The sequence below is a fragment of the Cupressus sempervirens genome, chromosome 5, assembly GCF_028749045.1.
Source record: "Cupressus sempervirens isolate cs-2001-9-10 chromosome 5, ASM2874904v1, whole genome shotgun sequence".
In the NCBI taxonomy this organism is placed as follows: Eukaryota; Viridiplantae; Streptophyta; class Pinopsida; order Cupressales; family Cupressaceae; genus Cupressus; species Cupressus sempervirens.
The window spans coordinates 270,606,619-270,621,389 of NC_143122.1; the positions used below are offsets into that span (position 1 = coordinate 270,606,619).

General features: G+C 30.5%; 1 protein-coding gene across 1 annotated transcript; it reads right to left on the reverse strand.

Moving 5' to 3' along the window:
* Nucleotides 1–2,371: 2,371 nt before the first annotated feature.
* Nucleotides 2,372–6,789, reverse strand: LOC149555608 (wax ester synthase/diacylglycerol acyltransferase 5-like). Its single transcript, XM_089833660.1, has 8 exons — nucleotides 6,340–6,789; nucleotides 5,324–5,746; nucleotides 4,491–4,625; nucleotides 4,314–4,383; nucleotides 4,091–4,164; nucleotides 3,784–3,981; nucleotides 2,817–2,954; nucleotides 2,372–2,711 (listed from the first exon to the last, which is right to left on the reverse strand). The coding sequence occupies exons 1-8, from the start codon at nucleotides 6,631–6,633 to the stop codon at nucleotides 2,550–2,552; spliced, it is 1,494 nt and encodes a 497-aa protein (XP_089689786.1). The 5' UTR covers nucleotides 6,634–6,789; the 3' UTR covers nucleotides 2,372–2,549.
* Nucleotides 6,790–14,771: the final 7,982 nt, after the last annotated feature.

A 14,771-nucleotide genomic window follows, 5' to 3' on the forward strand; every position in this document is an offset into this window, starting at 1 on the left:
AGCAACCTAATTATATGTGAAGCACCTTTCTTAACACTATTTTGGTGAATGTATATAATTTTGAATAGTTTTCTTACTCATATTCTATTCCACTTGAACTAATTTGTCATATTTTTACTTTGTGTATTCTTTGTGTCTTCATGCATTCATATGTTAACTTCATGTCTTCATGCATCTACTTGGTGTCTATTTTATGTATTTGTATACATATGTGTTTACTTTATGTATGCTTTGTATTTTCATCAAGATATATGCTTCATAAAATCGTCCAATTATACCAATAAAAAAAAAATCCTCCAATTATAAATGATCTTTCAAGAGGGGATGACTATCAAATCCCTTATTTTGGACCCTAAATATTCAGATCACTCAAATAACATATAACAATAAAAATTACTTATTATTTTTTGATGAAAAATAATAAAATGTCATTGATTAAACTATAGAATAATAATTTATTATAATGAAGATTTAATAAAATATAATTATAACATAAATAATAGTATGATAAAATATAAAAGAACATATTAATAATAATACATAGACATATTATATGTTTTTATAATATAAGATAAATGTATAATATTAATATGAATTATATTATTATTTGATTAATATTTTAATATATAATCAATTTGGTAACAAGTACTACATAGTGGCATGTACTTGTCATCATAGCTTTTATACTAATTAGAAATTATAATTTAAATACTGAATTTAATACTTTACATACACCATAGTATAATAATTTATAATAAAAAAACCATATAAAAATTAATTAATTAATTTGATTGATAAAAACATAGTTAAATGTAATTGGTGAAATGAATATAAAAAATCTATGTTACTTAGGATGATAGTATATGACCTAAATGAGATTTCTCTTTAAGATTGACTCATACATAACTAAAAGTTTAATCAAATGACATTCTTAATTTTTAGAAAATAGTAGATATAAGAAAATTTAATTTGCCACATATGTAACCCCACACACACTTGGATAACTTGAAATGATACAATATGAAGCAAAAATAATTTTTGATGAGTTGTAAAACAAGAAATTATGATTGTTAAAATTTTGAAAAATAGATTATTTAAAAAAAAATAGTAATAGTTTATTTTTGTTAGCAGAGAATAGTTAAAAATTAATATGAAAAAATAGTATGTATTTATTAATATTGATGACAATAATTTTTTTTTAACAATTTGATAATACATGTTGAGTTTATTTATTTATGTTAGTAATTTTTTATAATGAAAATAAAATACTTTTCAATTATCAAAATTATCATGTCCAAAACTATATTAATGATCATTTTGAAAAATTAATAAAACTTAATAACTACAAAAAATCTAGCTCGAAAAAGTCAATATGGAGGAAGCCTCCATAAAAAGGGTCCTATAACGCCAAATGAAATGAACCAATTATCATTGAGATAAATGACTTAAATATAATATTATAATAATAAATTAATATATTAACTTTAGAAATATTTGATTAATTAAAAAAAAAGCATTCTCATTGACTTCAAACTAATTTACTAATTGCTACAACAAGTACAATAATATAGCATATATCCTATTAATAACTAATCAGAAATTATTTATATAAGAAAGATATATCCTATAATTTTTTGAATAACCAACATGCATATCCAATAGTTAGGATATTTGAACATATATAATGGGTCTAGATTACATATTGAAAACCATCATTTAAGGAACAAGAGAAAACAAAACCTAAACATGAACACTAAATTAGGAACATTACAATTGCCTATTTGCAAAGATGTTTTCCCCTCAACTTATTTATCAACACATAATGTTCTACACCAGCTTTCCCCTCATGAACAAAACTCATGAATAAGTCATTATAAGGAATCTCTTTATGTTTCATATCAAGACAATATATGTTGTTATTTAGTCAAATGATGAATTATCCCTTGACAATTGGTTAATATTATAAGAGGAGAGAAGGCAAAATGTACAAAATTGTTGTAAAGCTACACATAAGCCTTTTTTAGGATATGAAAGGAGTTCATCCAAATATTTATAAACCCTAATTGGATTTATAATATATGGTAGTTCATATATGGTTGGTTCAAAGATACACAACATCTATTTGAATTTTGTACTATACATTGCAACACTATGCCAATGACCAAGAATCCTTATCTTTAGTTTGATGAAGTGCAATTATATGGGTGCCTTTTAGAATGCTCTTCTAATTAATTATTATTATCTAGAATGATGTATATACACATTGACATTGTTCCTATACATACCATAATAAAACATAAAAAATAAAACTATTTTTTGCCTAATCCATTAAAAAATAACACTCCCTTCTCACTTTTTTTTTCTATTAATAAATAATAAAATCTAAATTCTATATATAAAATATAAATACACTATTTAGTTAATACAACTCTCTCTACATATTATTTAATGCTCAACTTTCTATCTTTATAGTTCATTAATTTTCAGAGTCCCTTCGACCATTTCCGGTCACTTCTCTTATGCTAAATTAAAAAGAGGTAACTGAACATTCAAGATGAATGCATAGAAGTTGCATGTGCAGCTTGTTTCATGAGTTGCAAAGCGTCTGCACAGTCCTGGCAAAGCTGTGAGGGATCTGGAACTACGTCTTCTGATACAAATGCTATCAACTTTCCTTTTCCAGCATAGCTTACGAAATGTATCACTACGTGCTGCACAAAATAGGAACAATTAGTACATTTAAATGTAATACATGTAGTTCGTCCACAAAACATTTTCTAAATTAAAAAATTGTAATAGAGAATTAGGATACTGACACAATAGTTAACATGGGCCGTGGGAATAATGTGAGCAACTGAGTTATCCCCATATTGAATCTCTTCCACTGGCCCCATCAGATTGGAGAAACCCAATGTAAGTATTGTTGTAAATCTTTTGCAAATGTATGCTGCTAACTGCAATTCAAATCAAATGGGGATTGAATAATATCCATTGTAGAATTTTCCGTCAATTGAATTTTATCCACTCTAAGAAACAAAAATAAACATAAATACTTCATCCTTTCAAATCACCCTCTATTAACAATTTAAGATTTAAGATTTCTATACTTTAGCTGTCCAGGTTAACTTTGCATACCTACAGTTCCCAATCTGTATGTTGAAAATTTTTCAATTTTTTTGGGTAAATCTCTCTAAATTAGTGAAGAGCTTAAAGCTAACCTTTCGGCTTTCTCTCATTTAGAACTCGCAGAGTGCAAGGTGGTCTAAAAGTGTCATTTAAAAATGTTTGCGCAAAACCGGCCACTAAGAACCCCCAATAGCCACTCATCCAAAAAAAAAACTTTTTGCACAGATAGACCAATCAGCAACCAAGAAAACTAAAAAAATAAACAAAAGCCAACTACTCATGGTGATTTGTTTTGGTATTTTTGTATGCATAGACATGGGGTTTTTGTTGAGAGGGGAAGATAACAGTTAACATGGCCGCATTGCCTACATTATGTTGTGTTCCTAAATTTAATTGTGTCAAAAGTATTTGTATCAATGTTTTATCACATTCTACAATCTATCATATAAACAAAAGAAATGTTAAAAAATATAAATAAATTAAAAAACTTATGCACTTCTTTTATCCTAATAATAATCATAGAATATAATCTAAAATATAAATTTGATACAATTGTATACGACACAATAATACCAACACCTCTGAATGTTCAATGAAATACATGTAGAAAACTTATGTAAATGATCTGACCTAATAGAAAGGCTTGGAAATATTTACCTTAGTTGGCATGTGGTTGAATATGGCGTATGCCAAGGAGGCCTCAAATGATAACTTCTTTCTTCTGGAAATCGATATCGTATCACGGCAATATTGAAGAGGATCTTGATAGAGGAGCATCGGAAGAGGAAACAACCAGAAACTTAGTTTATTACCCCACATTACTTTTGATGGGCTTTTCATGTTCTTATCTAGGTCCTGCCAAATATTGAATGCTTGCCTTTAAATGAGAAATGCATAGAGAGAATAGAAAAGTACATTCCAAAATTTATAGGTAGAAAGTTATGTATGCTTTGTGGGGCTTTACCTTAAGTATCATAGACTGCCTCATATTTATTGCAACCATCGCTCGCATTCTTGAATTCTTAGGTACATATTTAGCTTGATCGGGAAGAAAGGGGTGGATTTAGTGCCACATTGTGAAGAATATAAATGATTTTTGAACACTAATATCTCTTTAACCTCTCTCATAATAAATATATTTAAGGCATCTTTTAACCATTTTAATGCTACTTCATTGTTATGCATACCATTTTGTTGTCTGCTCATATAACGGACAAGTCCAGCAGAAAGCACTCCCATTATGATCTCATTCAATTTCTGCCACCAACTTATATCAGTGAATTGAACCACTCACAAACCTCATTCAATTCCTTTCTAACCAAGCTCATATCATCCATAAAATGGTAAGAAAAAAGTTAACCTACCCCATTCACTGCCTTTTTAACCAAGCTGATATCATCCATGCTGAGAGTCACGTAAGCCAGACGCTTCGAAGAAACAGGGGCCTTGTTCCCTCTCAATAAATTCTTATCACGTTTCCATAGCAGAGTGAGTCCGACCTTCAAAGAATTATAAACAACTAATAGAGATCAAAATTTTAATAAAGTTCAGATATGAAATTAAGATATGATATACAGTTTCTGGATTCAATTGTGTGTTTTTAGTATCAATGTATCTATTACATTCTGTGATACATCATCAGAATGAGAGTGTAATCCGAAATTTTGATGCTAAAAACACACAATCAAATCCAAAAACTGAATCTCATATGACAAATGGATCCTGGAAATGTGATAATGCAAATTAAGATAAATCAGACTAAATGGTCAACAGTTATAAAAAAAAAATTATTTTATTTATAAAAAATTCTGATAATGTATACAAAGACTTCTTAAATACATATAAATTCTTATCATATTGAAATAGCAGTGATTACTATCTAATTGGATTAAGGATAAATTTTTCTCCTAGTAAAAGGGAGTATATTCCCCAATTGCTCTATAAGTCAAGAGAGCATATGCTATGAAATGAATAAGGATCAGAATCAGAATAATTGATAATAAATAAAAAATTGAAAAATCTTAAACATATTTAAAGTTTTTAAGAATTTTTTTTGATTTTTTAGAGTATAAAAAATGAAAAAATAATTAAAATTGAAGTAGAAAAAATAATAGGCAAGATTTTACAATACAATTATAAAAATCTACTCAAACTTAATCAATAATCATAATTAATCACAATAATAACAATAACAAACCTCAAGCATAAAAGTGAATGTAATCCATAAGGCCATAATCATATTGTATACAATTTGCAAAAAGCTTTTAGATTTCTCGTCAACTGCTGTTGTACTTTGTGGAATGATTGATGGCACTTGAGAATCATCATATTTTCTTGTAGAATTGAGAATTAGGGATAGCAATGAGACCCCATCTCCCAATGAATGGTGGATTCTGAACACAAGGCTGGATGCTGCATCCTCACAAGGAACATTCAATAGATGAACTTCCCACAGAGGCCTGCATGGATTGAGAGGTGGAGCAGTCACCAAAGAGCTTGCATATTCATTCACAAAATTAGGATTTCTTGCGAGTGAGGGGCTTAGACTAGGAACAATCACATGATCTTCTATCACCACCTCTCTCAAACTCCACTTCAGATTGTTGTGCTTGTCCTTTACCTGAAATCATTTTAAATTTAGCATAAATATTTCAGCCCAAGTAAGAGAGGAGAATGAGAAATGGAGAACAATTTCTAATTTATGAACAAACAGCCAATTCTTAATATGTTTGAAAGTGTCAATCACAAGATGGAAAGCCTTATATTAGTGTGATACATAGATCAATGTTTCTGACTATATATTTTTAATATTTTTTTACTTTTTTAAGTATGATGATATGTTTTTAATATCAGCACTAAAAGTCTATGATTTGGATGAAATGCAATATTTCTCTCTTACATTGTTCTGATGATGATGGATCATATAGCATGTTCTCAAATTTTATGTCAAAAATCATCACACAACCTTGTGATTCTGATAAAAAGATAAACATTTATATAAATTGTAAAAATCTACTGGCTTTGTTTTTTTTAATGATTTAAATATGGACAATACTGAAATGGGTGTGATCTTCTCAAAGATCTAAGTTTCATCTTTAGAGAATCTCATTGTCATTTAGATATAAAAAGAACATCATTTTCATAAAAAAATAAAAATCTTCAAATGTGACATAAAAATAAAAGAACAAAAGAGAAAAGGAGGGGAATAGTGACCACGATACTGGAGAATCTTTGGTGCTCAGCTAGATGCTTTTGCAGTGAAATTTTCAAGCAAGTGATATCGATTTCTTTTCTGAATCCCATAATGGTCAAGCTATAACTATTTAACAATGCATTGGAGTTGATGCATGCTTGTGGACTCAAGGGTTCTTCAAGCTTCGAAACATCATCTGCTTTCTTCACTATGATCTCCCTGAGATTTTTCTTGGCCTCCTCCAAACCATTACTATCATCTTCCCTACAAACAAGTTTGCCTTCTACCACTAAATTACTTTTGGCTGTCTTCATGTTTTTCCCTGCAAATGCTTAAATGCGAAGGCAGTGGGAAAATATGAAGGAAATAGCTTGATTAAATAGTCGAAAGGATACAATATAGATTATATTGTACTAGTTTCTATAACTTATCCTCTTTTGGTTCATAAGAATAATATCATACTAATTGTTATTGTAACATTAAAGTTGCTAGAACAATTATAAAAGCTCCACCATAACAACCTCATTCAATATCTGCCACCAGCATTAATAATAAGATGATTGTGTACCACTGAATTGAACAGACAACAAATAAATTCTCTGCATATAGTAGCTAGAAAAATTGACATACGCAATTCAATGACTTTCTAACCAAGCAGATATCATTCACGCTGATAGTCATCTGAGCCAGACGCTTTGAACAAACAGAGGCTTTTTTTCCTCAAATGAATATTAAATAAAAGACCTAGTATTAAACAAATTAAAATAAAACGATTAGAATTTGTATGGTTTGTCAGAATTATGTATCACTGTAAGGATGCTGGCAAACGTTTCATCAGAAAATCCTCCATGATAAGTCTAGAAATAATGGTGTGCAAATAAAAATTAAAAAGTACTCCAAAGGAAACGAGCCGTTAATGTACGCAATGCTGCCACCGTTACCTACCCCTCAATTACCGTTCAGAAACATTCTGGTAGTAGTGCATACAAACATGTGAAAACAAATCACCATGAACACCAATAGCTGTTAATTTTTTTTCTAAAATAAAAATTTCTAAATTGCTGATTGGTCCATTTGTGCAAAAGTATTCAAACAACTATTGGGGGGTCTTAGTGGCGGTTATTGGGCGAACATTTTAAAATGACACTTTTATACCACCTCACACTCTACCAGTTCTACAAAGAGCTTCGTAAATCCAAGAAAGCCAAAAGGTTAGCTTTAAGTTCTTCACTCACATAAAGAGGTTCACCAAAAAAATCGACAAATTTCAACATACAGATTAGGAACTATAGGTGCACGAAGTTAGCCTAAGCGACTATTGGGTTGTTTCCCCTACTTTTATTGTAGAACTAGTAACAAACTTAAAAAATAGAATCCTTTTCTTAGTCAGTGTAAATACACTAAAATGAATCAAAAGGAAGAGCTTCATGTCTTTAGTCATCTTAATGACTTGAACGAAAAGTTCATTATTAATTTGATCTTATAGACATATCTTATTAGTTCTACACATTTGTTGAAAGGAAGAGGATAAATAATGTTATCGCAAAATTTCAACTCATTGTTTATCTGCACAACTACAAATCAAAAGTTCAGCATTTAAAAATGAAAAAGGACCCTAAGACATAGATCTTTGCCTGCACCCAGACCATTGTCAAGTCATAATTTTTTAGTTTTTCTCTTAAGATCCAATATGCACATAAGTTAGATCTACATTATGTTTACTATTTATAGTTGACAGGCGAGTTTTAAAATTATTGATTACATGTGTACATGTATAATATGTACAAGTAACACATCTCTTTTATTTATGATTAGACATTGATATCAATATCTCTTTAAGATATGGGTCACCACATCCTTCACAACTTGATAGTCACTCTTTAGACCACTTAGTTAGGATTCGTTGCGATGAGGCATAGGTTATTGATCCATAGATTTAACTACTTGTAAATGTTTTGATCTTATTTGATCTCCTTGAATCTAGAGACATTGATAGATCAGATAGACACTTTATATATGTTTTTGATATTATCTTCAAAGATCCATATATACTTTTCATCATATGTCCAACGATTGACATAATCTACTTGAAATCAATGTTTGACACATTTGATTATGTTCTAGCACATATATATTTGATGATTGATGTATACACTCTAGGTTACTTTTGTTCTATGTCTTTTGATTTTAAATGTACTTGATAGGTATGATTTAACATATGATCTAATTTATACAAACATATTTGATGGTGTACATTATGCAATTTGGAGTGGTTTGATGATCAAATTTATATATATGTTTGGACTCTACATGTAATTTAAGCATATTTGATGATGTAATTTATATGTTTGAACTTGATGATGTATACATACATGCATGCATGCATGCATGTATGTACGTACACACACACACACACACACACAAGCCTAAGTAGGTGTTGTATAAAAACAACCTTGATCAAATAGTAATATTTTGACTTGAACTTAGGAATTTGGGTGAAAAGCCAAAAGGGTATCCAAATTTGGTGTAAGTGGTCAAACCCCTAAAATGTGTGTGTTTACACCTTTGTATCCTAGTACCCAAGAATAACTTTGCAAAGTGGAATTTGTGGAATTACTTGTTGAATGGACTATAGGTGCATTTTCACATGTTAAGGAAGTGATTTGGAAGGGTGAAAGCAATCATAGGGCTTGTGATTGACATTTTTGTGAATAATATGAAATTAGGCCTATTATAAGGTGGAAGATCATTCTAAGCAACTTGCCTCCTCAACACCAAGTGTTTTAGTGGTACTTATGAGAGGATACTCTAGAGGATTTCCTTTGACCCCACTTCTTGTTCTAAGCATTTGATTAAACTTTTACATAAACCTATTGAGCCTAAGATACTTTGTTTCATGTGGCATCTCCTCTTACAAAGGTTGCCTACCAAGAAGCTTAATAGGGAATTTAATTTATTCTCTTTATGTCATTATGATGAGTTGTCTCTCATATATTCTTTGATTATTTTTTACCAAAGAGGGATGGAATTTATTTAACCCAATGTTGAATAGAAAATTCACCATATCTGATGTACTTAATAGAAAATTCTTGAGCATGAACAAAATTAGTTATCATTTTTGGTTTATTTTATCGATTCATATTTTATGGTACATTTTCTTATAAAAAATTTATCTTCAGTGGTACATGAGAAAGTTTCTTATTAAGTCTCTTTGGAGACTCATGCTACATACATGTGTGCAGGTAACTAAGATAATCAAAATTGATGAAGAGAATTCCTTGAAGCTACTTAGTGAAGGATCTTCTCTAGTAGTTAAGGAGGTCACCTATGGTTAGACTATTGCCACACCAATAGAAGAGATGGGTGAATATTATATAACCTTGAGGGAGCTTCTTGATCTGATTAGGGAGAGGAAAGATAGATAAAGTTAAGAGGTTGTTGCTGATAGCCCTCCTCAAGCTGATCCACTTGTAATGTACTTGTAGTAGCTAGTCCTCATCAAGTTCATCCCTTTCCCAACACTGAAGAAATGGTAGGTCCATTTCCTATTTTTGAGCTCAATGGAAAGTTCTTCAAGTGATATAAAGGCCCCATGGGATGAATTACTTAGATGGATCTACTTGATACTATATGAGCTCTTATTATTTTTCAGCACATTTTGAATGTCATTTGCAAGTTTATGTGAGATGTTTTTTGTAAAATTGTAATATAATAGCTTATTGAAACTTTGATATTGTTTGTAAAGCTTCCCTATTGTTATGACACAAAGTTTTTTGTAATACTAGCTGATCACACATTTGCATTGAAATATGTAGGTATTGTCTCTTTCCTTTTTTTTTTAACTAAAAGAGGGGTAAAAAATTTATTGAATACCAAAGAGAGCAGAACAACACAAGAAACAAAGAGAACTACAAAGCTTTATTCTGGTCCACAAGTTGAACTAACATCTAAGATAAATCAAGGGGAAGCATCCTATGATTAATAATGTCCCAATTTAGCCCATGCTCAAAGGCCCATTTAGCCAGACAGTCAGCCACATCATTCCACTTACAAGGGATATGCATAAAAGACATAAAATTTAGAGAATTGCATAACTGAATGATCTATTGAATAACCAGAGCCAAATGCCAATCCACATGTACAAGGTTCCTTCTATTCAATAAATTCACAACCACCTGCGAGTCAGTCTCACATATAATTCTTTTTCAGCCATGTTGACAGCACTGTTCCACTGAAACCAAGATAGCCAAGGCTTCCATGAGGTTATTAGTATGGTAACCCTTGTATATAGAAAATAGAAACTGAATATCACCAGAATTATCACGCTCAACTCCCCCAATACTAGCTGGACCAAGATTTCCCTAAGAAGAACCATCAATGTTGATTTTAAGAATGCCCACCTCAGGAGGAGACCAATGCCCCTCATGATTAACATGTTGAGAGTGTTGCCTAGCTCTACTCCCAAAGCAGTTGTGGGGGACCAAGGGAGTGCTGCCCCGAACAGGAAAGGAAAGGAGTGAGTAAATACTAGCATCTCTAAGATCCAAACCTCCACCAATATCACATTTAACAAGGAGTGTTTCATGAAGAGAATTAACAATTTTCCTCCATAGGTGCATGATCTCAAACTGCACATCATGAAAGATCCTCCTATTCCTCTCAAGCCAAACATGCCATAATATAAGGGAAGGGCCAATAGTCCAAGCAACCTAAAGAAAAGAAGTCTTGGAAGGGGGATGACCCAAACAGTCCCAGAATTTAGACAAAGAGGAAACATGCCAGCATGTGCATCCCCACACACTCCACCAGAAGTGCCAAATCTGTTTGGCAAAGGGGCACTGGAAAAAAAGGTGAGAAACAATCTCTTCACTTTTGCGGCATAAAACAAAAATGGAAGGCCCTTGGAAGCCTTGCTTGTAGAGATTCTCCCAAGGAAGACAATGATTGTAAACCAAAATCTACAGGAAAAAGTTACACTTAGGCCATGAAAAACTATTCCAAACTTTCTTCGACAAAGAGACCTCCACCTCACCAAAAAATTGCTTTGATAATGCAAGGTACCCTAAAGAAATAGAATACTTGCTAGAAGAAGCACCTCCCCAAGCCAAAACATCAGGTTCCTATAGAGAGATGCACTCTCTAGAAGCCAATATCTGAGAAAGTTCCAACTGATCCCCCAGACAGCCACCCAGTAGCCAATCATAAGAATTCTTCCATCTATAACCCATAGCAAGGCCCAGGTTATAAGCCTCTTTATAATGAGCCACCTTATTCCATCTAGTAGAAAGGAAAAAATCACAAAGAGACTACAAGTGTGGATGAGAGGATAAGAGAGAAGGATGCCCATTCCTTATATTTAATAGAAAAAATAGGATTTTTTTTTCTATAATAGTTTTATTTATTAATAATTTTAAATATGAGCATCATTATGATTGTTGTAAATATTTTTTGAATATTACTTAATCGAAAAATCAAATATGTTTCCTTAATAGTTTTATTTACATTATCAGATTTATATAATCCATTTGTAAAATAAATTGTTTTTTTGGATTTGATTGTGTGTGTTTTTTTAATCATAAACATTTCAAATTACACTATATGATCCATCAATAGTTCACATGATCAATAGTTTTATCTTTAATCATTTTAAATGTGATCATTGTAATTATTGTACATCAAATATAATAATTTTATTGTGGTTCATACAAAGAGGCATATGAATACATTGGACTAGTTTATTTTATTTTATTTATTTATTTAGTAATATTATATAAATAAACATAATCAATAGATTAGACTCTTTTTTTTTGGTTTTCTCTAGTAATATAACTAGTGATAAAGTGAATTAACTTAATTGAAGTATTTCAAGAAATGCAATATTATTTTTGTAATATTTCTTAGTAGAAAACTCCAATATGGTATTATTTCTTATAATAATTTTAAATATGAATATCAATCTTGCTCTTTTTTTTAGTAATATAAATATAAATACAACTAATGTATTTTAAATAAACTTAAATAATTAATATTTAGACAAAAGAAAAAACTATCTTTAAAAAAAATATAAATATAATAATTTCATTATAGTTATTGAAACATAGAAGTCTTATTTGTTAATTTATTAGGGTTTCATTAAGCTTTTTCTTTAGCTATTTTGATTTTTCCCTTAAGTTTTTTTGCCTTAATGTTTTAGCATTTTTTGTTTTTTTAGCGATTAATCCTGTTGAGCCATTTTTATATATAGTTTACTATAGCAAGTTTATCGCGAACGAATAATAAACAATCCTTTCTTTTGAATTTGGATTAAGAGAGAGGAATGGACAAAAATAACAAAAGCAAGGAAATAAGCGGTTCTTCAAGAACCCCAAATCTCCATGAATTGCAGTGACAAATCTTTGTTTATTTATTTATTAATGAGTAGGAATTTATCTTAATGAATAAAATAATTTTAGGGAGGTAGCGTCCCTTCCTAATGTAATAATAGTTAACATTGATAGACAAAAATACTACACTAGTTGAAATTCCTTTAATCTTCATTTGAATTTAATGTTGTACTATGTCAACATCCTAATACAACCATAGAAATGATAAACTACAATAAAGTCTACCCCAGTAGAGGATGCCCTAAAAAGGCCAAATGACATTTGTAAAAAAATGACTTAAGGCTAAAATTGATAGGGAAAATGTTTATGCACAATCTATAGAGAAAATAGAGTAGTTTGTTGGAAGATGAGCGCTAGTTTTGTAGCTTTGAAGGTTTTGGGAAAATGTTTGGTGCAATCATGCTTCATTTCCATTTTACCCTAAAAAAATAGATGCCAATTATGTACAATTATTATGAATTATTAATACAACTTTACTACAATGTTTATAGTAAAAAAAGTCACATCAAAAGATGTTGCTAGGTTAACTAATTTTAGAAATCTCAAAATTAATGACATGTTGTACGATAAAATCATTGTCGAAAAAAAAAATGTCTCATCTAGTTTTCGTTCAAATGGGTGTAATAGTGGTCAAAATATGAGGTTGGTTGCAAACAGTAAATACAAAACAAAAAAAGAAAAGAATTGTTGGACTCTTCAAAACATATATATTAGAGGTCATTACAGACTTAAAAATTTCAGTGATCGCATTAGAATTAGACTTCCAAGATATAGACATAGAGAATCTTATTCTTTTTATATAATATTGAACTATTCTAGGTTTGTTTACAAAAAAGTGTCTAATAACTTCACCTGATATTAAACATTTTATTATCTTTTCTTTCATAGAAAACTTCCTAATTTCAAAATTTATAGCAAATGGATTGAATCAGAATAATAATATCAATTGTTGTCATCCTTATCTACCTCCCTATCTAATGCAGTACAAGGAAGGTGTACCTCCAAAGGAGATGACTCAGCCCCCAACAAATACAACATGGCATAAGTATAACAAGATAAAACTACAAGTAACACACTTTATTTACAATAGATCTTCATATACACCATTGAATACTAATTGATAACTCACATACAAAGTGATAAGATATATGTCAGGATGTAAGGCCTTCATGGTTATGACCAATTACATTCTAGAATATAGACCAAAAACTACTACTCTCAAGCTTCCTCCAAGTATCTCCTTGACCCCTACATGATGAATAATTCCATGATGCTTCTAAGATTCCAATACATTACATATATAGCCATCGAGAGACATAGGTTAGATTTGAGTTCACAATCTCCAATAATAGGAAATGTGTTATACAATATAGAACTGACCCTCAAATAATTAATATTTTGATACAAGTATAATGCATTAAAAAATATAATGCGACCTTAGTTATAGGTCCACACATTAACCAATTATCTAGATCCAAGAGTGAATAAGCCAACTCTTAAATATATATAAACCTTGCCAAATTAGATACTAGGAATCATATGAAGAACAACATAGGAAATCAACACCTGAGAAAACGAATCATAACTTCCACCCATAGTAACATTAAATTATGCACACTTAGGTTGATGTTCCATGATAGGTCCAATATATGAAGCCAAGATCCCAAAATATGGAAAGAACAAACAAGTGAACTTATTAAATCAAATTGTCAGACAAATACTTAGAAAACATAAAATAACAAACATCTTTTGGGTGATGCAAGATTTCCAACAACACAAAGATGCTCATACATCATACACGAAAGGTGAAAAATATTTTTACATAAGGACTTTTGAACATCTGCAAGCATTTACAACATTAATCTAAAAATCCTCTTCATTAATCAACATATAAGTTTGTCCAAACTTACTACTGGAACCAACTATGACATTAGATATCTCAAATCTAATACTGCAACTATAACTCTAAGGATTAATTAAATCACACCTATTCCTTTGAAAAAAGGTGCCTGGTAAACTTTTTAACGTGACCGGTAGCGCTGGCGCGACACACCCACTAGTACCACGGG